General features: G+C 32.7%; 1 protein-coding gene across 3 annotated transcripts in view; it reads left to right on the forward strand.

The window, feature by feature from the left end:
* Nucleotides 1-12516, forward strand: part of LOC132713422 (sodium-dependent proline transporter-like) — a 32645-nt gene extending 20129 nt beyond the window's left edge. The window contains exons 10-15 of one of the 3 annotated variants that reach the window (XM_060696016.1): nucleotides 1582-1710; nucleotides 2996-3095; nucleotides 6300-6427; nucleotides 7255-7416; nucleotides 7972-8118; nucleotides 12264-12516. In XM_060696016.1, the coding sequence (XP_060551999.1) occupies nucleotides 1582-1710; nucleotides 2996-3095; nucleotides 6300-6427; nucleotides 7255-7416; nucleotides 7972-8118; nucleotides 12264-12389 (792 nt within the window). In that variant the 3' untranslated portion in view covers nucleotides 12390-12516. Of the gene's footprint in view, nucleotides 1-1581; nucleotides 1711-2995; nucleotides 3096-4963; nucleotides 5064-6299; nucleotides 6428-7254; nucleotides 7417-7971; nucleotides 8119-10361; nucleotides 10536-12263 lie in introns of those variants that run through there. The other 2 variants (XM_060696015.1, XM_060696017.1) reach the window with 2 other exon arrangements.
* The last annotated feature ends 2375 nt before the right edge of the window (nucleotides 12517-14891 follow it).

Here is a 14891-nt window from a genome sequence, read left to right on the forward strand (position 1 = left end):
AAAATATGCACAACAGGTTGACTAATTTCTTGTAGCCCGCTGGTCATGAACCATGAAGCTATAACGGTAGAGGTTTGTTTGTACCGGGGGATTAGCTTGGAAAAACCAACATTTGCCGAGTTTCGGATAACATCTATTGGTTTAATGATTGTAAGGGTAAAAATTGTTATGCCCCCCTTCGAAGAAGAGGGGGTATATTGTTTTGCTAATGTCGGTCTGTCTGTCTGTCGGTCTGTCAGTCGGTCTGTCGGTCTGTCCGTCGGTAGACCACATGGTTTCCGCTGATTATCTTGAAAAGTATTTATCACAAAGTCTTCATATTTTACATAGTGATTGGTCATAACTAGTAGATGACCCCTATTGCTTTTGGGGTCACTAGGTCAAAGGTCAAGGTCACAGGGACCTTAAAAGTCAAAATGGTTTCCGCTGATTATCTTAAAAAGTATGTATCACAAAGTCTTCATATTTCACACAGTGATTGGTCATCACTAGTAGATGACCCCTATTGATTTTGGGGTCACTAGGTCAAAGGTCAAGGTCACAGGGACCTTAAATGTCAAAATGGTTTCCGCTGATTATCTTGAAAAGTATGTATCACAAAAGTCTTCATATTTCACACAGTGATTGGTCATAACTAGTAGATGACCCCTATTGATTTTGGGGTCACTAGGTCAAGGTCACAGGGGCTTTAAATGTCAAAATGGTTTCCGCTGATTATTTTGAAAGGTATTCATCACAAAGTCTTCATATTTCACATAGTGATTAGTCATAACTAGTAGATGACCCCTATTGATTTTGGGGTCATTAGGTCAAAGGTCAAGGTCACAGGGGCTTTAAATGTTTAAAAGGTTTCCGCTGATTATCTTGAAAAGTATTCATCACAAAGTCTTCATATTTCACATTGTGATAGGTCATCACTAGTAGATGACCCCTATTGATTTTGGAGTCACTAGGTCAAAGGTCAAGGTCACAGGGGCCTTAAATGTCAAAAGGGTTTCCGCTGATTATCTTGAAAAGTATTCATCACAAAGTCTTCATATTTCACCTAGTTATTGGTCATAAGAATTAGATGACCTCTATTGATTTAGGGGTCATTAGGTCAAAGGTCAATGTCACATGGGCCTTAAATGTCAAAATGGTTTCCGTTGATTTTTCCATAATTGAACACTTCCATGTACCCATTTTTGGCAAGTTTCTTTAATAAAATTACCAATTATGTGAGTCAATGGCTAGAAAGGGGGGTATATGTGTCGTTCGACATTCTTGTTATAAAATGCTTTTTTATGTCAGTCTACAAACTTTATAAATTTGCTCAAAAAAAAGCTGTGTATTTCACTTTTTGATTGTCTGTTGTAAAGCAGTGCTGAAAATATATGTAGAAAGTAGTATTTACTTTATTCCTTATCAAATGTGGAAATATCGCCACTCTAACATGGTCAAATTTGAATACGACAGAGAATTCAAAAACAAATCTGAATGTATGTAGCAAAATTAATAGCATATTTTAAATTATTTCATTTGATTCTGCATAATAATGTTTATATTATGTTGTTCTGATGGTTATTTTTTATTTCTCTGCAGTTTGTATTGGTAGAAACTGTTACAACAGCTTTGATGGACCGCTTCATCGTACTTCGTAAATACAAACTGCTTACAGTGATGGTCTTATGTGCCATCTTCTTCTTGTTGGGTCTGACACTCACCACAAATGTAAGTTATTTTGGTGGTCTGAAACCTTATATCTAAGTTAGATTATGGCATGACACCACAAATTTAAGTTACATCAGTGGTCTGACACCTAAGATGAAATGTGACATAACCTAAGTTGTAAGTTTCATAATGACATCTAATATTTGTAATTTAGAGTTATTTAATGCTGCCAGAGGCAAGTGCCCTATTTGCCCACTGATTACAGTTACACTATGTGGGGACCTTATTAGTAGACCTACGGAAGAGCAATACAGTTCGAGGTTTGGGGTGAATAAGCAAATTTTAGGTCTAAATAATGTCCCAATATAAATTTGAAGAGTGACCAGCTCCAACCAGTCAGGGGCACTAAGTTAATTATATTATATATATAAACTCCCAGTTAATGTTCAAAACTTTACATTAAATCTGAAAACAGGCATTTAAGCATAATGCATTATTATAGATTACATTCAAAACATAAAGAAAATTATTATTACTTACATTTCCTTTTTTGTCACATTATAATTTTACATATTAAATATATATTGTGTTACATTTCATAGATCATATTTGTAATAATATGTAAATTAACTAAATAAATTAAATTTAACAGGGGCTTGTTGCAAAAGGGTTGTAACTGATATTAGATAAAGAAGGAGTTACAACCCTTTAGCACCAAGCTGTTATAATGTTTTCTGCTGTTATCTGGTTCATGTAAGTTAAAGATTCATGAATTACTACTATTCATTTTAATCATAGAAACCAAAAATACAGATAGCTAGAGCATCAGAACAAATTATTTACATAGAAAATTTTATGACAATGTAAATATTTGCTATATGAAGTGTCTCTTAGTAATTCTATATGTTCACATATGTATCATATTGAGGGTTGACCACAAGACTGTTGTAAGTACTTCTTTACCTCATACGAGTTACTGCAGTTTTGCAGTAAATCCTTGAATTTATGCTTGAAATAATGTAATGAGTTTCACCTGACTTGAATATTTGAGTTGCGTCTTGACAAAACCAACGTAATGCGTTTGCGAGCAGCATGGATCCAGACCAGCCTGCGCATCCGCGCAGTCTGATCAGGATCCATGCTGTTCGCTTACAAACTTGATTACAAGTAGAGAAACTGATAGCGAACAGCATGGATCCTGATCAGACTGCGCGGATGTGCAGGCTGGTCTGGATACATGCTGGTCGCAAACGTACTCTGTTGGTTTTATCGTGACGCGGCTCATTTCTCCCAGAAAGACTACTGGAAACTTTGACATTTTCATGTAACCCACTAAATATTACAGGGTGGAATATATATGTTGGAAGTAATGGACACGTATGCCGGAGGTTGGAATATTATGTTTATTTCAATCCTAGAGTGTATAAGTCTTTGTTATGTCTATGGTGAGTTCACATGGAAACATGGTCTTTTTGTCACCAAGTGCTATTTGAGCAAAATGGATGCTGGAATATAAATTACCCTGGAGAAAATAAAATGGCTGTATATATATATACACTTAAGAGCAAAAGAGAGTACATAAAATTGAAAATAGTTCATAAAAGTTTTTGCATAACAATTTCATTGTTTTGATATGTCAATTACATTTTGATCGAATTACCACAAATTGGAAATTTAAAATGAATTGTACACCAAAAATCTTTTCTTATATACACTTCAACATAGATGTCCTCCAAATTCACCCAAAGAGACTGGAGTAGATTGTTAGTATAAGATAATTGTCTACCCAGAGGAGTCACACAGGCTAAAATTCTTCTCACAGAAGTGTCATTATTACTTATATTGCTTGTGAAATATTCTTCAACTTGTGAGCTAAGGATACATGCCGGCACTGCAGATTTCCTAATAGCTGTACTCTTTGTCTCAGGTTTGATCTTTCAAGCCAGTTAATTAAGTGCATACTTTCTTTTGCTCATAAGTGTATGTATATATATTAATATACTACAGCCAATAGTCCTCCTGCTTCATTATATTAAATATTGCTTGCCTAGAGGGCTTGAAATGTTTTTTATGATATGCATGGTCCATTGTTGAATATATTGATACTCGGGGATTGAAATTCAGATGGCCTTGAAGCCTTATATAATTATGCTTTTTATATAATGCCCAACTGCTTTGAGCAATGCATGTTCCCTAGGTGCAAACCAAGCTTGGTATAAGATGTTCCCTAGCTTTATATCTGGTGTATGTTATCAAGGTTAAGGGATTCATGTTATGATTATAAGTCAAATTACACACCCTAATTGTTGTTGTTGGTTCAAGTCCTGTCAGAATTTTTGGATTCATTCCTGTAGAGTAGCTGTCCAGCTTAATGTTTACAAAAGGTTGATTGTTAAATTCAAGTGCCCAGCTGTTCCTGACTTAATGTATAGACAGCCACAACAGATTTTTTTGAGGGGAGTGGTGGGTTTGTGGTTAAGGTGTCTGCCTCTCAAATCAGGGATCATGGGTTTGAGCCCTAATCGGGTTATCTTGGTATGAAAAACCACTGTATTAGTCAGTTCAAGGAAGCGGACTGGAAAGTGATTAATATATAAGTTGCAAGAGCTTGTTTCGCAATTGAGCTAAAATAAATATGTTTAAACCAAGAGGTTTTCATGTGTAGCAGTAAAGCTCGAAACTAGGGGTAAACCCATAACACACTAAATATATTAAATTGGCTTGTGTCTGTCCTTCAATTTTGGACAAGACCATGCATCGTTTTAGATAACTTAAATAAAATATTCTGACTAAATAGCAAAAAGTACAGACCATCAGATGGTGTGGATGTGCAGACCGATCTTGGTCTGCACTGTTTCGAGGAGTTACTAAGGGTCATTAACAACCTGCTGGCTATGGGTTAAAAACCCAATATTACCATTATAATAAAATAAACATGCAATTGAAATGAAATTTATTCATTTAGTTTGCATTGTTTTATGTCTTTAATTAATAATTATTCAGCCTGCTCAATTGGTAATGTATTTTTTTATAAGAGAGTAACATTATTTTGGTTTGGCTGCATTTGCTTTACGGTAGGAATGCAGGTGTTTTATTTGATTAGATAAAGTTACAAACATGTATTTTGAAGCACATGCTTATAATATGATAGTTATTAGAATATCTTGTCTGATTTTAAAACTTCCCTTGAAAAAAAATTCTAGTGGCCACCGGGATTTCTTGCTTAGGAATCATGTATCACTTGCTTTACTTGCAAGAAAGTTGCTTACAAGCAATAGAAAGTGAAAAACTATGATACACTTGTTGTTTATAGGGAGGTATATACATGTTAGAGGTGATGGACACATATTCAGGAGGTTGGAACATCATGTTTATTGCCATATGCGAATGTATCTCTCTTTGCTATGTTTATGGTGAGTTAATGTGAACCTAATGCTTGCTTTTTATTATTTGAGCTGTGTCACGACAACACCAACATAATGGGTTTGCGACCAGCATGGATCCAGACCGGCCTGCGCATCCGGACAGTCTGATCAGGATCCATGCTGGTCGCTGGTCGCTATCAGTTTCTTTACTTGTTATAGGGTCTGTAAGCAGACAGCATGGATCCTGATCAGACTGTGCTTATGTACAGGCTGGTCTGAATCCATGCTGGTCGCAAACATATTATGTTGGTTTTGTTGTGTCGCGGCTCATTTACATTTACATGTATTTATGGCACAGAATGAGGTAAGTTTAAACTTTATTTCAATTCATCCAATGCAACCTTTCTAAACATTGATGTGGCAACATTAATAATGTTTTTAAAACCAAAAATTTGCATAACCAAGAAGTTATCAAACAAGATCATATTGGAATTTTTTTAGCTGCTTAAAAGATGCTTGATTTGATTGTTTTCTGGTGAACAAATAAAAGATACTTGATTGATTTTTTTCTTGGAAACAAATAAAAGATGCAGAAAAACGCTTGTACTCAATTCATTTGCTTTTGCAATTGTTGGCAGCCTCAGTCATGGATATGTTTTGAAACAAAGTATGTTGGCTGATTAACGCCATGTCGTATTTTCACTTCTTGGCCTCAAAATGCAAAAAACATGAAGGGACCATTATACTTTGTGTTTCAGCTTTTTCGGATTTTCGAGGCAAAAGAGCAAACACATAAAATCTGTTGTATATTTGCATTCCGTCTGTCGTCTCTTTGCATTTTTTCCCCCACATTTTTGCAAGTCTTTAAGGATAATCATTTTTTCATTTAACCTTTGAAGTATAAGCTAAAGATTATAGAAAAAAAGTAGAAAAATATTCTGAACTTCAAAATGAGTTACACATTATGAAAATATTTATTGTACGATATAACTATGATTGTGAATATGCAAATTATCCTTCATGTACATGTATAAGAAGTAACCGTAATATATTCAGTGATTGTTATATCATTGACAAGCCCTTGACATGATTTGTTACATTTATATTTATATTATCATGTATATTAATAGTGAATTATTACAGGTTCAGTATTGTTGCACGATACATTATGTATGTATGAAAACGTTGATGGGTTTTATAGTATGAAAAAATAAGCCTTGCCTCTTATATCTATATTTCTTTGAAGATTATAAATGTTTTATAATTTTGTGAAATGTTGTTTAGGTATTCGTAGATTCCTTGTTGATATTGAAACAATGATTGGGTACAAGGTATGTGGATTCTGCCCCTTTATTGCATGCAAGTACTGGTGGGCTCTCAACTGGTGTGTTATCTCCCCTGTGATCGTATTGGTAAGTTATTTTATATCACAGACATAGAATAAATGTCTTGTTAAATTTGTTTTAACTGTTGACATGAAACTTAAATATATTAACAATTCTATAGTGTGAATCTGCCTGCAGCTTTAGATTGATAAAGTGGTTTCATGTTCAAAGCCAATCAATGATTTTGAGGTGAATAAATGACATTAACAAATGTTTTATTTTGGAATTGTTGTTATATTCAGGTTACATGTATACTGCCAGGTTTAAGTAACTCAACATATCTGAGATCATTTGAGCCATGTCATGACTAAACCAACATAATGGGTTTGCGACCAGCATGGATCCAGACCAGCCTGCGCATCCGCGCAATCTGATCAGGATCCATGCTGTTAGTTATCAGTTTCTTTACTTGTTATAGGGTCTGTAAGTGAACAGCATGGATCCTGATCAGACTGCACGGATGCGCATGCTGGTCTGGATCCATGCTGGTCGCAAACACATTATGTTGGTTTTGTCGTGACGCGGTAATTTTTCAATTTTATCACATGGTATTCATAAAGTCTTAATGTATGGGAGAAAACCCCAAGCAAAATCCATGTTTGCATGCAGGGCCATTTTGATACGAGACGTACATGTACTCAATAAAATTTGTATGCAATTTCTTTTCAAACTTGTGACTACTAATCAGAATTAAGAAATAACTTGTGGAAATAAAGGCATGTACAAGATTAAAAAGAACATGTGCAAGTTAATTGTGATGTACCATTATTGGCCTAATATGGATTGATGAAAACAAGGAAACAAGAATCTTGAATTTAAAAAAAAATATTCACCTAGTTTGTTTTATATTCTAGGCAACAATGATTTTTTCCTGGGTTAAGTACACTGATATGGAGGGTGATGAATATCCAGAATGGTCAGATGCCCTTGGTTGGCTTATGACCTTGACTGTCATTGTGGCCATCATCGGTGGGGCACTCCTTGCTTTATGTTCTGGTGAGGGAAGCTTTACGGATGTAAGTACAATTTTAATACTTAACATAAATTATTGTTTGTTTTAGAAACACTCCGGAAACAATGAATAAATAACTGTCTATTTCACAAACTTAATTTGTTGTTTATTTCTTTTTGCTTGACTTTTGAAGAAGGGCAAGAAATACATTTCAGGCATGTATTTTAATATCCAATTATTACTGTTTGTGAGTTTAGAATTTCTTTAGAAGACTTTATTGGTTTAAAAGTATATTTGAAATTTTTTCTTAACATATGAATCAATTTTCATTGGTCATTGATTTTAAGAAGACTTATACATACAACTCTGGCATTGGTATTTATTAATTTAAAATACATCTTAAGCATACTGTCAACTCTAATAAAGGTATCCTAATTTGCATGAACAGTACAAACTCTCAATTTCTTTAACTCATTAAAAATTTGGTGAGTACAGTTTTAAGGAGGAGGACTTTGTTGTAAATAAGTCAAGACCACTTTCATCACTCATAAGTAATGTGCAGATCAAATATACTTCCTATATTCAGTCAAATATCTTGAAACTTTGAATCATTTTACAGAGACTTCGTCAGGCCACTACACCAACCGTAGAATGGGGACCTGCTCTTGTCAAACACAGAAGCTTGGTGGCTAAATATGTACCAGGTTTTGTTGTAGATCCATGGGGTAAAGGTGGGGAAGTTGCGCCAGATGACATCAAGCTACAGGTATTTATTGGCCCTTTTTTCTGACTGAAAGCTTTTTTTTTGTAACTATCAACAGTAGAGTAATACCTCACCCCAATGGACATGTCGGATGATGTTTTTCAAGCTGTCATGTCCTATGTTAGTGATTACCATATATTATATTTTCAGCAGCACACTGGTTGTCATTAAAATATTCCTGATACATTTCATTTTGAATTTAAGATGGTCATTTTTGGTTTTATCACATATAACAAAGACTGATTTGTTTCCTTACTTATTTTCAGTGCGTCACATTTTTAGTGGTTATGTCACATGTATAATGATTACATCACATGTTTAAATATAGACCGTCAACAGTTTCAGTTCTTCTATGTTCAATAGGGAAAAATTCGGGTCGTGTTAGAATATTATGATAATTTACAATATCTGTGTTGATGAGCATTTAAGAACATAGTTTTAAAGTGGCATATCTACATGAGTGAAATATTAGTTTAGACAAATCAAACTTCAAAAATAGTATTAGAAGTTAACAAGCTAAATTGTTTATGCAAAATTTGGCAGAATCTACTATTTTCATCACCATGGCTTATATTGGATATTTGATTTATCTTTTTCTATTAGTGCATTTTCTTAGTTTAAATTAAGTTTTTGCGTGACTCAGAAATATATTAACTATTTATGGGAGCTCCACTGAGGTCAAAAAGCCTAAAAACATAAAATTTTGCAACTTTAACATAGATCAAGTGATGCTCTTAAAATGTCAAAATCTGCAAATGAACCTGAAAATCAATAGTTTGTACATTTCATATCACCATTTGAGTTAAAAGCATTGCAAGGCTGTTCATTTTTGGGTAATTTTGCACAATAAAAATGACAGTTTTGAAAATTCAGTCTAAGGGAATAGTCTGAGAATTTGCACACAAGTTATTGGCTGAGACCATACGCATATGAAAGAAAACTTTTTTTCCATTGCCCGTCTTGTGAAAAACCTCAGTTGAGTTCCTTTTTAAACCTTAATAAATAATTTTATCGAAATTTGTATCATTTGTATTGGAGGTGTGCCGCTTTAAAATTTAAAGATGGAGATTTTAGTTTTCAACTCTTGATATTCTTATTGGCTTAAATTATTTCAAAATATTTGAAAAGCAAAATTTTTTCTGGACCAACCTCTAGTATCTGCTTTTAAAATTTTCGGACATTGGCTTATATTAGCATCAGCACTGTCAGTTAAATTATAAGGCTTGTCCTTGTTCATATCAGATATTTATTTTGAAGGTGATAATATCAAAAGGCTCTTTTGTTATATATGCCTAATATGGTTATCTTTATAATTGATATATTATTATGAGAAAGAGATATGCTGAATGCAAACAAAATTATCATAGATCTGTGATATTATATCAATGTTTATAAGGACTGATATACTGTAAAATCATTATTATTTGTGAGGCAGTAATCTAGTAGTAGTAGTCAATAGGTCACATCAACACCTTAATGTAGTTTACCAAATTTGTGCATTTATATTGAGACCGTCATTTTTCTCATACAGTTATATGAAACTTATGTTGTGTGTAGGGATATTGTGAAATTCAGTGTAAAGTTATGAGTTCAAATAAGATGAAAGCCTACAGTATGTGTTTGCCCAATTTATGTAGAATCTGGTCTTCTTGTTGTTTCAAAGCAGGAACTAAGATATTGGACCATTCAGAGTGAATACAATGTAGATATGTCATAAGGTCAACTAAATCAATATTTTTAACACATTTAATGTGTCTTGAGAAAACATGGCAAGAACTTTTGTGTGGCAGTTTCATACATGTACCTGAAGTCATGTAGGATCAAAGATTGGCTTTTATACTGAACTATTCCCTTTTAGATATAAGTGCTGAAAAATGCTTGTCGGCAATTAATAAACTTAATCCGAAATTATGAAAATTTTAATTTTAGGTTTTTCCTTGCTAATTTGGTGGTACAAACAAACTTTTACAGTTCAGTTACAGCTTAGAAAATTTAGTTAATCTATTATGACGGGAAGTGCACCATGAAGCTATTACGGTAAATGTTTGTTTGTACTGGGGGATTAGCTGGGAAAAGCCCACATTTGCAGAGTTCCGGATAACATCTATTTTGTGCAAATTTTAGCTCGTTATTGCTTTTAGTGTTTAAGCATGATAATCCAAAGAAAAAATGCATGCATTCAATTACTGTATTAGTTAACAATATGAATGATATTTGCACATTATTAATTCATATTTCATTTTCAGATGCCTATGTCATCCCCATTCAGCCCTAATTTGATAACAGAAAATGCAATATACAGAAAGAAAAGTGAATAAATTTAAAATAAAGACTTTCAAAATTAATAAAATTTATTTCAGTTAGCAGAATTTGAAAATATTAAAACTTTCAAATCTCTAACATGATTTCCAAAATGTGATTCAACATAAATGTCTTTCATTTAAAGGCCAATTATGCCCCAGAAATGCTTTAATTTTTATTTCTAAAAGCTGTTTATTTTTGATGCCCTGTTACTGTCTCCCAAAAGTCACTCATATATACAAGTCATGTTGTTATAGTGATTAATTGTTTTGTATTTAAGTAAAAATACTACTTTGTTTTGCTACTTCTATGACAATGTCAAATAATTTTACATTTAGCACTATGAGATGTCAAGCAACATTCTAAAAATTGAAATATTTATTTTGTTTCTGCAGCATAATTTGCCTTTAAATATAATATGAGGGCATATCAGTATTAATTTTTTTTTTTTATACTTAGACATACTTTGAGTTTGTGAACTTATTCTTAGTATATATATCATAAGTATAGGTAATCAAAGTTTGGGTTTCAATGATATGTGTAATAAGGCTGTCAAAAAGTTGCTGAGCAATCCTCACGTCATAAAATATTAATTTTTATATAGTTATGAATATTGATTTAAAGTGGAGATTTTGTATGAAGATTTTTTTCAGTTTTTCTTTTTTTGCAATTCTACACAGTCATATATACATAAATATTTTCTAGTCAATATGATTATGTACCATAACTTAAATGTGCTATTTTTCATATTTTTAGCTTCAATGATTATTATGTGTTATTTCAAAATAAGTAATAAAATTAATATTGAAAATTTAGAAATTTGAGATATTTTGAAGATAGTAACAGTTAAGGTTGTAAAATTATCAGGTTATTAAATATAAAGTGTGAAATTAGGCTTGATGAGCCAGAGTGATGGAAAACTTTGAAATGAAATTTGTTTTGAAAGTTTTCATGTGAAAGATTTTGGCTTAAATGTTTACATATTACATGTGTCTCTAGTCCTGTACCATCTGAATACTAATAATACATTATAACCCAGGCCAGTTTGCAAATAGTTAGGTCTGACCAGCATATTGGTTTAGTCTGACCAGAACTTTGTTATTAAAAGTATTATAGTCTGACTTAAAATGTGACACAATCTAACCAGCTCATTACCAAAATATTGAAGTATACTGACTAGATTTTAAATTTGCTGTTATCTGACCATGTTTATGTAGTTTGTATGTTAGCTACTGAGTTTTTAATTTTGATGATAAACAATTTAAGCAGGGATCTAAATTTGTGTAATGTGCTTGATTTACATTATTAAAAACCTCAACAAAGAGAGAACAAAGCTATAGCAAGAGAAATGATGCTGATATATCAACTATTTCCTGTCCTGAGTGATCTCTTCACTGAGATAGAATTTCTTAATAAAATAATTTACGTTTTGAATCTATAACCACTTGGTTTCAACTCAATAAGCTTTCAATTGCTGTACCAAATCAATGTTTTGTGATATCACTGATTATCCCTGCATATTAGAAAAAAACAACAACTGTTTATTCAATATACATGTACATCCTTACATGATGTTCAGTAAAAATAAATATGCCAATTCAGCAATATATCAGTAATTGAGTTGAAACCAAATGCTGGTGTATTATAAATTTGATAAAGCCACTTTTCAATCCAAATATAGAGATTATTGTCTGCTGTCTCATTGTTTATGTAAATGTAACTGTAGTATTGTTTACATATATTTTGTTTTCTGTCAATATTGTGGACTAAATATATATTTATTTATTTATTTCTCTTTCTTTTTATTTTTATGTTTAATTTTATTAACCAACTTGTTATTCCCTCAGATGAAAGAACCATCTCAAGTAGAACAGAAAACCCCTAACCCATCACATACAGCCCAATATCAGGCACAGACCGCCCCGGGGGCCTATGGGCCGGGCGCACCTGTCTACGTGACTTATGTTGAATAATGTAATTTTACTTTTATTTTATATAAGATGTATACCCTGTAACTGTGCAGTATTGTCTCTTAAAGTTTGCTTGAAAATGTAAAAAAATGAATTACCAAACTAACAACATAGGCATAATTACATGTATGTGTATAACAAAAATGGTTTTATTTTCCACTCTGTGTGCTCCCTTAAATTGTCATTCTTTAAAAACATAACTTTATATTAGTATCACATCCCACTATATTTTGATAGTGCAGAATGTTCAACAGGAGGCAAGCATTATCAACTAAGGCTTTTCAGTCAATGTTGACCTTATCTTGTAAATGGTGAACATTTCGATATGCTGATCACCTTCATTTTTCTTCCGCAGGTTCACTGTTTATAAATCTTTGTTATAATGATGGTGGATTAAGGTTTGAATCTTGTTAGGATCTTTGGATCTTATCATTTGAGGAAGCGTAGCTTCCAGATAGCTTACAGAAGGTTTGTGGTTCTACTTTGCTGCCTGCTACTACCTGAATTAATGAATGAAGGGGGGCACCTTAGGTCTACATGTACCTCCACCAGTAAAGCCGGAAATTAAAGTCACCATATGACCTTGACAGAGCTGGCATGACTTAAATAGGCAATTAATCTACATTTATAGATAAACAGAAACATAACTTTTGCTATTTTACAAAATTGTACATAATATTAAAGTTTTTCAAGCAAACTTGACAAAATACAAAATGTAGCTTTAGCATTTTTGTATGGTAGGGTGATAGTTTCCTTTTGTAGCAACTTGATTAGATGTACCTGTAGATAGATGCCTTGCTAATGAGGACCTAACCATGCAGCATAAGGGAGAAGAATTATGTCTGCAGATCTTACTAATAGCTTTATTAATTTTGTTTAAAAGCACAAAAATATTAAATTATTTAGCGCCCGGCCCAAAAGAGTGGCAATATTCTTCCAAATAATATGCCTTTTGATAATTTGTCCATCATAGCTTGCTTATACCATTAACATTAAGTTGGTACTTTAACCAGTAGTACATAACAGAATAGCTCTTTAAAAAAATTAATGTATACATGTAAGTTACAGCAATAGAATTTAGAAATAATGGTTTAGGTATAACAACCTACAGATTGAGTTAATATACTATATAAACCATTTTAAAGATTTACACACTTTCAGATTTATATCACTGCAAATTATGATTATGTATAGTATGTCCTAAAAAGCTCACGGTTAGCTCTTAATACCCAAGTGAAAATAAGTGTCATTTTTTTCATGGAATAATTCATAAACATTTTTTGACTACATTCATGAGATTTTCATAAATATCATTGAACCTCAATATGAGACTTATCTTCATGAATGTATACTTTACAATAACTTGTCCAATTGTCACAAGCCTGTATTTACGTATTAGAGGTTAAAACGTTAACTTAGATATATCCATTGTTTTTCATGTCAAAAGTTTTAATGTTTCATTATCGTAGCTAGTTCTAAAAAGTGGTAACAGTTCAGTCATGAATCTGAATAAGTTTGTTATAAGAAAGAAATTGTTGTGAGGATGGTGTTACAAAATGTATAAAAACTGCTGTACAAAAATGACAATCTCAACTTTGGCTTCCCTGGCACCCACCTGACATCGGCTTACAAAAATGTAAATATTTTATTACTTTTGTTTTATTGTAATGAAGTTAATAGTTCTTAACCACAACAACAGCAAATCTTAGATTAATTCTATAGCAAAGAAAAAAAGTTATTTATCTTTAAGACGTTTTTATAGAATCAGTTATTGTCCAAACATTTATAAAAACATTGTTTAATGTGACAAAGTTTTGACTTTAACTATGCCAATCTAAGATTTACTGAGATTTGCATTCATAATTAAGTTTAAGCATGAAGTAATCTGTTAACCAATTTCCAGGGGTCCACCTGATGATCAAGTTGTTTAGTTCTGCTCACTTCCAAATCACTTGTGCTAATTTGAGGCGCGTCATGACAAAACCAACATAGTGCGTTTGCGACCAGCATGGATCAAGACCAGACTGCGCATCCGCGCAGTCTGATAAGGATCCATGCTGTTCGCTATCAGTTTCTCTACTTGTTATTGTTTGTAAGCGAACAGCATGGATCCTGATCAGACTGCGCGGAAGCGCAGGCTGGTCTGGATCCATGCTGGTCGCAAACGCACTATGTTGGTTTTGTCATGACACGGCTCATTTCTTTATTGTAGGCTCAACCCTCACTAGAATCTTCTCTATTATGATAACAAATTTTCATCTTTCAGATTTAGATAAATTCTCAACTGTATTTACCCTTCACTGTTTTGTTCTTTGTTTTGATTTTTTAAACTTGTTCACCTTTTGTATTATAGCTGACTAAACCTTCCATCAAGCAATTTTGTATTTTTTAATATTTTTGTAGTGTTGTAAAAATTAGGAAGTGATGATTCATTCAACTGTGCCATCTATAAGCTAAAATACCCCCCCAAAAAAAAAATCGTTTTAAAAGATGAAGTTAGGGAAA

The sequence above is a fragment of the Ruditapes philippinarum genome, unplaced genomic scaffold (assembly GCF_026571515.1).
Source record: "Ruditapes philippinarum isolate M1 unplaced genomic scaffold, ASM2657151v2 ctg8556_1_1_1_1, whole genome shotgun sequence".
NCBI classification, from domain to species: Eukaryota; Metazoa; Mollusca; class Bivalvia; order Venerida; family Veneridae; genus Ruditapes; species Ruditapes philippinarum.